The sequence below is a fragment of the Myotis lucifugus genome, unplaced genomic scaffold (genome assembly GCF_000147115.1).
Source record: "Myotis lucifugus unplaced genomic scaffold, Myoluc2.0 scaffold_692, whole genome shotgun sequence".
NCBI classification, from domain to species: domain Eukaryota; kingdom Metazoa; phylum Chordata; class Mammalia; order Chiroptera; family Vespertilionidae; genus Myotis; species Myotis lucifugus.
In genome coordinates, this window is record NW_005871740.1 from 143398 (window position 1) to 155261 (window position 11864).

Genomic DNA, 11864 nt, shown 5'->3' on the forward strand with positions numbered 1-11864 from the left:
CTCCTCAGTCCATCTCACCTAGTATTCCATCTTTGGCTGCCTCCTTCTTCATACTCTCTTTGCCTTTCTTTTGTAATCTTTTGAGATCTCGGCTCCGGAAATGGGCCACCACCCCAGAGATAAGCAGACTCACTGAAGGGGATCAAAAGGAGCAAGTGGGTAGGGGAGCCCCTCACCTGAAGCTTTACTGAGGCTTGGCTGCTGCCTGCCCCCCCCCCCCCACACCACCCCCATCCCCGCCGCCTCCCAAGGCTCACTGTGCCCGGCTTCGACTATACCAAGAAACTAGCCCTGCAAGCCAGCAGGTAATGAGGGGCAGGGACAGACCGTGGGAAGGGGGAGGAGGAGAAGAAAGATGGGTGAGGGGGTGAAGGGCCCACCTAGAGGAAGACAGCAGAGAGCCACGAGGGTGATACCAAAACCAGGACCACTGCCCTCAAAGTAGTCAGTCACGGTCATGGACACACAGGTTGGCAAATCCTTAATTGTGAGTTGCTTGGGCTGAGGACACGGTGCACCTGAGGGAGAGGGCACAAAAGAATCTCAAAGTCTGAGGGTCCTACTCCTTGGCCAAGCATCCTCCCTCTCTCCTGTAAAAAACCAGGTACCCTCCTCTCTCCCAGGCTCACCTCACTGGAACATGTTCCCCTCCAAAAGTCCCCTCCCATATCCCATCTCGCAGCACTCACCGCAGCTTGACCACAGGGTGCAGCCTGCAAACTAGTCCAGTCTCTAGTCGGGGAGATGGCCTAATGCAGACCTCCTAGACTAACAAGGAGGGGGCTGCCTGGTGCCTGGCTCCCTGGACAGCACCAAGTGATCCCTCAAACCTTGGTTCTTTCTCTGGCAGCCATCTCTTGTATTCTCCCAGGCCACCTACCTTCATGCCAGATAAAGACATTGGGCTGCAGGGCACTGCGGTCCACGTTAGTGACAGCCACCAGCACGTCCCGCAGAGTGGTGTTTCTGATTTCTGCAATTTCTTCTCTGGAGAACAGCCTAAGTTGGAGGAAGCCAAGGATTTTGAGGATGGGAAGGGGTTGTAGGCCTCTAGCAACCTCAGCACCAGGTACCCAGGTGAGGAAAGAGACCCAGAGGGTCTGGGAAGAAGGTGGGGCCAGTTGGGAATCAAGAGCCCATGGGGACTGTTTACAGGAAGAGGGTCTGGGCTCAAGGCCAAGTGGGAGCCAGGCAGGCCTTACCCATTCTTGGTGTTCTCAAACCAGTAACGGTCACCATCCCGCAGACGCACAAACTGGTCTAGGACTATGGCACTGAAAAGGGGTCCGGGGTCTCCCTGGCTCTCCAGGAGCCCCCCAGGGAGTAGCTCCAGCAGGGACAGGTCGTGGTTGTACAGGGCAGCTGTGGCCTCCAACACCTGGGGAACCACAGGAGGTGAGGTCTGTGTGTACACAGGTGTGTCTATGTGTTGGGAGGGCAGCCACTCTTGCCCCATCCCTCAAACATAGAACCCCATCAGCTACTTGGCTTGCTGTTCAGGTCTCTTTCTAGGCAGCCCCCTTGGCTGGTGGCAAATCTTGTGGGAGGACCAGTGTATCCCTGCCCATGCTGAGACCACTGTCAAATGCCCAAGGATATCTCTTGTGACCATCACTACCCAGACTGCCTGGCCCCAATGATTAGCAGCTTCAGAGTCACCCAACTCTTGGGGAGGAACCCCGCAGGAATAGGGCAATGGCACCCACCCAGGGGCTACCCTGCAGGAATGGTACGATGTAGTGATGAGGAACATACTCTGGAATCAGGTGGCTGAATTTAAATCCTGCATCTACGAGTGACTTCACAACTATGTCATTGATAAAATGGGGATAATAGTAGTATCTACCCTCCCACATTCCTAACGTAGATTAAACGAATTACATGTGTCAAGGACCGGGAACAGTAGGGCCACAGGAAAACTTTAGTTGCTATTATTATCATTACTATTCCTGACCTGGGCGTCCACATTGGGGTTGAAGTAACTCCAGTTCTTCGGGTTCTCTAAACCCAAGGCTAGCAGAGCTTGACTATAGCTGGGCAGCCCCATATCCCTGCCACGCTGGATGCTGCTGGCCACGTAGTCTGTGCGGGAGAACTTGCCAAAGCCAGGCCAATAATCTAAGGAGGGGAGAGGACTAGACTATAGGCTCAGTCACTTCAACCCTTCTTTGCCCAATAGCCTCCAATTGGGCTGTTGACACTACCCTCCCCCTCTCCCGCCCCCAGCACTTGTCTACATGTGACTGTATCCATATCATCCTTGCCTAGGTGTGGAGTCCATGTCACCATGGCACTAGAGACTTTTTCTGCTAAGTCTCTTCCCTTAAGACTCAAGACTGTTTTAGTTACCAAGCAGAAAATTCCCTAGCCTCTACCTCCTTAACTTCAAGACAGGACTGAATGAAAACGTTTAGAGACCTAAGCATTGAAGAGATTGTGGTGCCGCCCTTCCCCCACATACTCAGACATAGGCAATTTAGAATGAAAACAACACTAAACTGTAAGTTGAGGGGAAATTTTCAAAGCTTATTTTCTTCTAATGGCTATTTGCAGTGTACCTCTGTCTCTGCACTGTAGGTACCATAGGTCTACCTGTTGATTAACTCAAAAGAATTCCCCAGGCTGCCAGGCCTCTGGGCCCCTTTCCCTTCCGGTTCCAGAGCTCACCCCTAAGATCTTCAACCACTATCCTGTCCTCCAGCTCTGAAATCTGGGAGGCCATTCCCAGCAGCAGTTGATTCACTGCCTGGGCACTGTTCAGGTTGGGGTTCTGGAAATAAACAAGACTCTCAGTCAAGAAGGCTTTCAGGTCCCTTCCCAAAGCCCAATCCCTCTAACCTTGGACCACAGGACAAAGGTCCCTTGGCCAGTCCCAGACTCTCTTGAGCTGTTGTCCCCAGATAATTTTCTGATTCCTCTACCCTTCATCTCCCACCACCCTGGAGCAGCAACACTCAAGAATTGGAATTGTTGCTTTCCCCAGCCTATGTAATGAGACTGACCTTGAGCCACCTTCCCTTGACCCTGACCCCAGGCTGACCTCCCGAGTCCAGTAGCTGTTGCAGACTCTGAGAGCTCTAGAGGTGTTAAGACCCATGGTGATATTCTGGAAATCACAGCTGGCAGTTCTGAAATGGGGAATCAAGAATGTGGTGAGGGGATTCAGGGAAGAAGCTAAGATGGGGTTGAGTTAGGTGAGGGATTCAGAGGGGGTTGGCCAGGTCTGAGGGATAGTCCCTGAATTTCCTTGAAGTTCTGGCAATGTGTGTGGATTGAAGATAAAGGTTGCTCTTTGTCCACACAGGGTGGGAAGGGAAGGAGGGAAAAGGGTTATCCAGCTGATGGACAAATCCTGCTCTCAGCAACTGAAGTTCAGTCATTATAAGGAGCTGGGGAGATTTCCCTGTTAAGGCTGAATTTCCTATCCCAGGGTCCTGTTTTAAGACCCCAACGTCTGCTTCCTTCACATCATTGTAGAGGTGTAGAAAATGCTCCAGGACCCCAGGCCCACTAATTCACCACCTCTGCCAGTGCTGTGCCTCCCCTCCCATCACCAGCCTCTCCCTCACCTCATGTAGACGCCAGGGGGCACCATGGTGGAGAGGAACTGTTCAGAGGCTGCCAGGAACTCTGGAGAGATGCTGGGGTCCAGGAAAGGGCGGTACCCTGCCCCATGGGAGGAATAGGAGAAATAAACTCCTGAACCCTCCATCCTCCCATAACAGGCATCCAACTGTCTTCTTTCCACCCATGGATCCTAACCACAACCTCCCTCAACACAGGTGCCCCCCATGCCCTCACCTGTATATTCTGGGGGTGTTTTCTGCAGGAAGCTGGGCAGCCACTCATACAGAGCAATGTTCTGAGGGTCAAGAGAGAGGAAAGGTGGGTCGAAGGCTCCAGCTGCCAGGCCAGGAGGGTCTGAGCCAGGGGAGGCTTAAGTGGGAGAGGACGGCCAGGCAGGGGCAGTCATGGGAAAGGCAACTCAAGTGGGAGAGGAGCTGAGCCTCTCCCACAAGGAACAAGGGATGGGGGGGGGGAGCAGCTAAATCTCTTGTGTAAGTGGCACTTTGCCTCCCTGTCATCCCTAGACTTTAGCTCTCCACGTGAGCAGGGGGTCCTGCGAGCGAGGGAAGGCGGGTCACCGGGTCCTGGTCACCAGCTGTCCCAGTAAAGGGTGTTTCTGGGTGGCCGGTGTCCAAGGATGGGGGGCTCTGCAGGGGAGCAGAGTCCCCGTGGACCAGGGCAGGAGGGTGGGGCGGGAGGGCCGTGGCACTGACCTGGTAGGTGGCAATGACCCTCTTGCGCGCGTGCTGGAACAGCTCCTCGTCCCCCCAGCGCGGGTGCTCGCGGGCCAGCCTCTGCGCGCACAGGTTGTGGAAGCGGAACCAGAGCAGGCCCAGCGCCTGCAGGAAGGGCTCGCGGTTCCCTCGCTCGGCCCCGAAGGCTGCATCCGCCAGGGGGACGCAGGAGGAGAGGAGCGGGTGTGACCCAGGGGAGCGCCACCTCGCAGACCCCAGCCCGCCCCGCCCTCCCGCCCGCCCTGGCGCCCCGCGGCCTCACCATACAGCCCCCGGGCCCCGCGCTGTCCCGTGGCGGGGTCGGGCGCGGTCCACATGAGCAGGGGCTCCTGCGCGTCCCGGGGGAAGGCGGGGTCGGCCCCCGACTTCAGCTGCCCCCCAGAGAAGCTCCGCAGCGCGTCGCTCCAGGAGTGCGAGGAGCCATAGATGGCGCTGCCGTCCAGCCAGCCCGTCACCTCGTTGGTCTGACAGGTGAGCAAGGGGGTAGTCGAGGCGGGTAAGGGGGGCCCAGGGCCAGGCGGGTGTCCGTGGGTGTGGGTGGGGGGATCCTCTCCGCACACGACCCTGCCAGACCCGGAGGCCAGAGCCCCACCCGCCTGGGATCCAGCTCCTGCCCGGCCACCTGCCCATCTCACCAGGTCCCGGGGGTTGCTGGGGCTCTGTCCGGTCTTGGGGTCCCAGCGGCTCCTCTGGAAGGGCAGCACCACGTCCCCGCGCCGGTCAGGGTCGAACACAGGGTCCCCACGTGGGATGTGGATGTTGAGGAACTCGGCGGGGCAGCTAGGTCTCTCTATGCTCACCAGGTCCGAGAGTACGTGGTAGCCTGCGTGCGAGGGGCGCGAACTGGTGAGAATTGCCACTTCCTGTGGCCGAGTTTCTCAAGAGCCAAAAGGCAGATGTTTGAGTGCAAGCGTTACCAACAGCTCTGTGGCTTTTTTCTAATCTGCAAAGTTGTTGTGATCATCAATATAATTAATATAAGCCCCCTCCCCAGCCAGTCCCCATCTCCTAATAGGTCCTTCCACCTCCCCTCCTCTAGCGGGGGTGGGAGGGGGAGGGCAAGGGGGGAGGTAATGGGGGGAGGGAGAGTATGATCTTATTGAGAGGAGAGCGTGGCAGGGGACTCAGCTCCTGAGAACTGTAATGGAGGGCCGGGGTTACTCCTGGGTTTGGAATAAGAGGTAAAAGAAAATGTATGGGAGCAAAGGTCCCTGAATGGAAACCCCAGATCCCTCTGAGATGAAAAAAGGCTCGTGCTGCTTAGTGGGGGTCGGGGGGTGTGGCTGAGGACTTGCAGAGGGGCTCAGTGGGTGGGCCCTTGTGTTTTCCCTCGTTGCCCTCACCGAAGAAGACCCCCAGCACGGTGCGGTTGCGGCGGGATGGCAGCCCGGCTGGGCCCTGCATGGCGGCGTTGCTGAGTTGGCGCGGGTTGGGCAGCTGCGGCTCTCCCAGAGCTTGGTACACGCCGTCTGCGTAATTGGCCGGTACCAGGCGTCGCAATGGGCCGCCTGCAGGAAACAGGCTGAGTGAGGGCACTCCGTCCCCAACGAGCCCCGAACTTTGCCCTCCTCTTCCCTCACCAGGGACAAGACCCCTCTCCCTGGTCTCCTGGCCCCCGCAGGGATGCACAGGCGTTCGCTGCGCAGGCAGCCGCGGGGCTGGCGGTGGCTCCCCCACACGCTCCGCGCCGGGACGCACCTGCCGCGCCGCGCTGGTGGTGCCGCAGGTTGTTGAACCAGCCGTCATAGCGCTGCACTTCCCAGGGCAGTGAGAGTGTGTCCGCGCCGCCTGTGGGTCAGAGAGTGGCCCCCTCAGGGCTAGCCTCCCCGCGACGCCCCGGGTACCCGACGACCTCAGCCCGCGCTTCTCCGGCTCGCCCAGTGTCCCCAAACCGATCCGAGTGGCCGTGCCTGCGCAGCGTGGAGGCTGCGCTGGGAAGTTTGCCAGCCTGCTGAGCCGCGCAGCCATCTGACCCGATCTTCCAGCCTCGGGGAACCGCTTGACTTCATTGCTCCCTTCCCTCAACCCCAGGGTACTGAGTGACCCCCGGGAGGGCACCCGCTGCTTACCCGCCGGATCCAGGGATCCGGTCAGTAGAGCTCCCAGGAGCACCAGTGTCTCTGGTCTTACGTGGAGCATGCCGAGCCTGTAGCCTGGGGAATAGGAGGTGGTATGCGAGGGACAAAAAGCTGGCGTCCCCAAAGCCTACAGCCGGCACAGAAGGAGGAGGCATCAGCTGTTTTCACTTCGGGGGCGAAGCTTTTAGAAGCCTTACCAAAACCCGCACCGGCACGCTGCTCTTTGGGGAAGACGGCGGACGTGACAGCCCTCACCTCCCCGCCTGGGGAACGGCTTCTCCTAGAAAGCAGGAAAGCAGGGGAGGGAAAGGGGCTAGTAAGCTGGAGGCCAGCACATGCAGCGCCTCATCCTCCGAAATGAATGTCTGTGCATGGACTGGAGGGATGGGAAGATCAAGCCCCAAGCCCCGGTCCAACCTCTGGTTTAGAGCCCCCGTGGGGATCAGAAGTCTTTTTTCCTCTTGGAATCTTTGCTCTTTTGCTTTGCTTCCTGCCTCCACCACCCCATTCCCACAGCCACTCACCAGCTCAGCCTCCCGGCTGCGCTCTCGCCCAGCGCTCTGGGTCCTCTGAGGCACGTTGCGCGCGTGTCCACTCTGGCTAGACCGGTTACAGGTGTGACCGGCTGGACTCTGCGCTCACCCCCTGCTAGGAGGCAGGTCTCCTCTCATTTGCATAACGACCGCCTCCTCTACTTTGCATGATCTCTTCCCGGACAGATCCCACTTCCAAGCCCCGACGCTGCTTGGCACGCTGCCCGTGCAGCTATAAAAGGAGTCAGGGTCCCGAGCGACTTGCAAACGCAGAGCAAACCGCAGAGCTGCAAAGGTAACTGTGAGAAATAATTCCGTTTTCCCGCTGACCTGACTCCTCCCGGGCCAACCCCGAGCGCTCGAGGGCTGCGCTCCCCAGCCCAGGGGCGCAGACTTGACCAACCCCTTGGGTCTTGCCTTAGCACGCCAGGGGCGGGGTGAGGAGAAGTGGAACTCAAGCTTCGACGCCACGGACGTGCTCTCCCAGCTCCAGCAGGCTCCGCTCCCGGCTTTCCCGCCCGACAACGCACGGCGCTCGGCCTCGTTACAGCATGACGCTCTGGGATGGCGAGCTGCCTTTCTACCCCCAGCCCCGGCACGCCGCTGGCTTCAGCGTCCCGCTGCTCATTGTCATTCTGGTGTTCCTGACCTTGGCTGCCAGCTTCTTGCTCATCTTGCCCGGGATTCGTGGCCATTCGGTAAGGGGGTGCTAGAAGCTGGGGTCTGGGGACGTCGTGGGCAGCTTGTTTCGGGAGGACCCAGGACAGATTAAGACTGCAGCGAGGACCTCCATGGAAGAGTCAGAGAAGCATAGATGGGGCAGACCCAGAAGCCTAGCGCAGCACGCACCCCTTTCCAAGGACAGGAAGAGGTCCCATTCTAGACATCCTAGAGCAGCGGTTCTCAATCTGTGGGTCGCGACCCCTTTGACGGTAGAACGACCTTTTCACAGGGGTCGCCTAAGACCATCCTGCATATCAGATATTTACATCACGATTCATAACAGTAGCAACATTACAGTCATGAAGTAGCAACGAAAATAATTTTATGGTTGGGTCACAACGTGAGGAGCTGTATTTAAAGGGCCAGGCGGTTGAGAACCACTGTTAGAGCCTGGCCCAGTGGGTCATTCCGGAGGCTGCTGTGAAGAGCAGGTACCCACCTGGGGCCCATTCTAGTTTATGTGCTGGCTTGCCTCCTTGTCTCTCCCCCTACTGCAGCTCCATTCCCCCCACTCCCATTCACTCCTTCCCAGAAGGACAGAAACTAGCTGCTCAGACTGCTGTGTTTCACTTGTGTGCTGGGTTGAGACACCTGTATATGGATTCAGACACTTCCCCACAGGATTCAAAGCTGTAGCCGACTGGATACTTGCCCTGAGGTTCCCGTCCCTCTCCAAGAACCTACCTTGTTTTTCAAGTCTCGGAAGACTCAGCCTTCCTGGGTCTTGTCCTGCACTGGTTTCCTGGGAAACCAAGGAATGCCTGAGAGGTGGTGTTCATACCTCTCCTACTTGGCCACCAACCCCAGGGCCTCCTTCTCTTGGGGGAGGTGCCCCCTCCCTGCCTAGCACTTCTGGACTCACTGAGCCTTTTCATAGCAGTGACCTGAGCAGGAGGCGGAACCAGGACCAGGAGCCAGATAGCTGGGGGGAGAGGGGGGACGGTGAAGGTTGTGGGAGAGCACCAGGCAGGGAGAGATGGCCGATTGCAAAGTGGACTGGGAAATGGGGTTGGGGAGATGCAAGCACAAGGTCAGAAAACATCAGAAATGCCAGTGGCTCAGAGGGACTTGTATGAAAAGGAAGCCTGACTTCCGCCTCAAAGCTCCAGAAATGTAACTGGGAAAAGGACTTGGGGCAAGAGAGGGCAGTGCAGGAGCACTAAATATCCAGGGGGCAGGGGGACTCTGGTTGGACAGTACCCAGGCCTGACCCCGTGCCTGTTCCTGCAGCGCTGGTTTTGGTTGGTGCGAGTTCTCCTCAGTCTGTTCATCGGGGCAGAAATCGTGGGTGAGTGCGTGGTGCAACCGATGGGGAGGGGACCTGGGGTGGGGAAGGAGGCTGGCAGAGGGCACCTCACTGACCCACTGAAGCCCCTCTGCAAGTCCACAGCCACATCCCCCGACCCCCACTAAGCAGCACGAGCCTTTTTTCATCTCAGAGGGATCTGGGGTTTCCATTCAGGGATCTTTGCTCCCATAAATTTTCTTTTAGCTCTTACTCCAAACCTGGGAAAATGGAGAGCTGGGCTTCCCTCTTCCTCTGTCCATTTCCAGCTCTTTCTAGTGCCCACTCTTCGGTTCTTACCATATTGGACCTCCACTCCCATCTCTCTTCACAGTATCCCACCTTCCATCACCACGCCCCCAATTCCATCTCCCCAGCCCTTCCCCTAACCGCCCCCCGCCCGTGCCTCTCCTCACAGCGGTGCACTTCAGTGCGGATTGGTCAGTGGGTAGAGCGAACACCAACACTTCCTACAAGGCCTTCAGCGCAGCCCGCGTCCGAGCCCATGTGGGTCTGCACGTGGGCCTGGAGGGAATAAATATTACACTCACAGGTGAGCGGCTGGGCGACAGTGAACTTCTGGGATGGACAGACCCCATGGAGGGGGCGCGGGGAGGGGGGGCGGGAGTGTGCCAGGGGCAGCTGCAGGGCCTCTCGGGTCCCATGGGGCCATAGAGCTTGTGGTCCTCTCGCCTTTGTGTTTGCCCCAACCCCTGCCAAACCCGTTTCTCTCGCGCCTCCGCTTTACTATCCGAATCCACTTAGTTTCCGGGTCCGGGGCTGGGCGCGTCCCCATGACCCCCGCCGCCCTCCGCAGGGACCCCGGTGCAGCAGCTGAACGAGACTATCGACTACAACGAGCAGTTCACCTGGCGTCTGGGCGAGGACTACGCCGAGGAGTACGCGGAGGCGCTGGAGAAGGGCCTGCCCGACCCAGTTCTCTACTTGGCGGAGAAGTTCACCCCGAGCAGCCCTTGCGGGCTCTACCGCCAGTACCGCCTGGCGGGACACTTCGCTTCAGCCACGCTGTGGTGAGCCCTGTGTGTGTGTGTGTGTGTGTGCGCGCGCGTGTGTGTGTGTGTGCGCGTGTGTGTGCGTGTGTGTGTGTGTGTGTGTTTGTGTGTGTGTGTGTCCAATACGCTCCGGGGAGTGTGCTCGGCCCTCGGGTCAGAAGGTCAGGAGGACCGCACAGACCGTCGGAATCTCCCAGAGCCTCATCAAAGGCTGGGATCCAGCTACACCCTTTGAGGGTTCCCCCTGCACTTCCGCCACGCCACCCCGGGGTTTCGGCCTGGGGTAGAGGACGCGAGGCTGCGGGAGCCCGCGGACTGGGAGGAGCGGGCTCACGGCACCGGTGTCCCCGCAGGGTGGCGTTCTGCCTCTGGCTCCTCTCCAACGCGCTGCTCTCCATGCCGGTCCCGCTCTACGGCGGCCTGGCGCTCCTGGCCACCGGCGCCTTCGCGATCTTCGCCGTCTTGTCCTTCGTCTCCATCGCCAGTGTGCCGCTCTGCCCGCTGTACCTGGGCTCCACCGCCATCACCAGTCACTACGGCGCCGCCTTCTGGGTGACGCTGGCCACCGGTGAGGACCGAGCGAGGGGCCCGGGCGGCTGGGGATAGGGACGGGGTTTATACCGGTTGCGCGCTTTCCAGTTTACAAAGTGAGTTCACCTACATTACTCTTTGCCCCTCTCGATAGTTCGTAGAGGCAGGCGCTGTTGTGCCCATCTTGCAGAAGGGTGTGGCGTCTTGCCCAGTTAGCACTCGAACCCTTGTATCATGCCATCCATATCAGAGGTCCTTGTGTGTGTGTGTGTGTGAGAGAGAGAGAGAGAGAGAGAGAGAGAGAGAGGGGGGGGGGGGAGAGAGAGAGAGAAATGGGAGGGGTGGCTCCATAGATGAAGGGGGCAGGCCGGGTTCTGTCCCGGAGCCCTGACAGCCCCTTTTTCTTACATCTGCGCTGCCACAGGCGTCCTGTGCCTCCTTCTAGGAGGGGCGGTGGTTGGTCTCCACTACGCTAAGCCCAGCGCTCTTCGCACCTTCTTGGACGGAAGCGTCAAGAACTTCGGTAACCAGCCGCGAGGGGGCTCGCCTCTCGGCCTCAACAACCCATCCTACAAGCAGTTCTCGGCCTCTGAAGCAACGATCAGTACTAACCTGTGAAGGGGACGCGACCTCGGACTCCTACTCCGCCTCGGTCCCCGGGCGCAGAAGTTCACCCCCAGCAGCCCTTGCGGGCTCTACTGCCGGTACCGGTACCGCCTGGCGGGACACTACCCTGCGGTGCCCCTCCTGACCGCAGTGCCCGCCAAACCGGAGCCGGGACTGCTCTGGGAGAGGTGCTGCGCTGCCGGCCGCCAAGGAAAGGTGGGCGGCTCAGGCATGCGCCTTGCACCCAAGTCTCCCAAGATGAGCTGCAAATAAATTTTTTTCCCTTTTGTTTTGTAAAAACGGTTCTCCGTTCATTTCCATGGCTACTTCAGACTCTTGTGCGACAGGCGGCCTCGGGAGACTTCGCTGGGCTGCAGGCAGCCATAGAACATTTTCTTTGCCTTGCCACCCCAATTCTCCATCTGGAGAATCCAGAGTAACCCAGGAAAAGATCTGGGAGACGGGCGCCCTCTAGTGAGCTCAGAGGAGATCCGACCGGAGCCAGCATCTTCCTGAGCCACCCCAAAGGGATGGATGGTAAGGGCATGGTGACCAGACAGCTCACCCTCCAACTGACACACCCAGTGGGATCCCCCTCCGCTGGCCCAGCTAAGTGAGCTAAGAGGAAATGGCGTTTTGGAGTTTATTCACTAACTAGAGGCCCGGTGCACGAAATTCGTGCACTGGGTGTGTGTGTGTGGGGGGGGGGAGGGGGTTCCCTCAGCCCGGCCTTCGCACTCTCGCAGTCTAGGAGCCCTCGGGGGTTGTCTGACTGCTGGCTTAGGCCTGGGGAG

General features: G+C 58.8%; 2 protein-coding genes across 2 annotated transcripts in view; one reads left to right on the forward strand and one right to left on the reverse strand.

Moving 5' to 3' along the window:
• DUOX2 (dual oxidase 2) overlaps positions 1–6651 on the reverse strand; it is an 18360-nt gene extending 11709 nt beyond the window's left edge. Inside the window, exons 1-16 of the mRNA XM_023746541.1 lie at positions 6577–6651; positions 6371–6454; positions 6000–6089; positions 5645–5809; positions 4937–5124; positions 4564–4765; positions 4281–4447; positions 3802–3862; positions 3570–3666; positions 3041–3128; positions 2668–2770; positions 1955–2118; positions 1203–1378; positions 881–999; positions 381–518; positions 19–132 (exon numbers count right to left, since the gene is read on the reverse strand). Coding sequence (XP_023602309.1) covers positions 19–132; positions 381–518; positions 881–999; positions 1203–1378; positions 1955–2118; positions 2668–2770; positions 3041–3128; positions 3570–3666; positions 3802–3862; positions 4281–4447; positions 4564–4765; positions 4937–5124; positions 5645–5809; positions 6000–6089; positions 6371–6440 — 1942 coding nt within the window. The 5' untranslated portion in view covers positions 6441–6454; positions 6577–6651. The remainder of the gene's footprint in view (positions 1–18; positions 133–380; positions 519–880; positions 1000–1202; positions 1379–1954; positions 2119–2667; positions 2771–3040; positions 3129–3569; positions 3667–3801; positions 3863–4280; positions 4448–4563; positions 4766–4936; positions 5125–5644; positions 5810–5999; positions 6090–6370; positions 6455–6576) is intronic.
• A 541-nt stretch (positions 6652–7192) lies between these two features.
• DUOXA2 (dual oxidase maturation factor 2) lies at positions 7193–11370 on the forward strand. Its single transcript, XM_023746540.1, has 6 exons — positions 7193–7610; positions 8866–8923; positions 9339–9473; positions 9738–9951; positions 10287–10501; positions 10889–11370. The coding sequence occupies exons 1-6, from the start codon at positions 7464–7466 to the stop codon at positions 11080–11082; spliced, it is 963 nt and encodes a 320-aa protein (XP_023602308.1). The 5' UTR covers positions 7193–7463; the 3' UTR covers positions 11083–11370.
• The last annotated feature ends 494 nt before the right edge of the window (positions 11371–11864 follow it).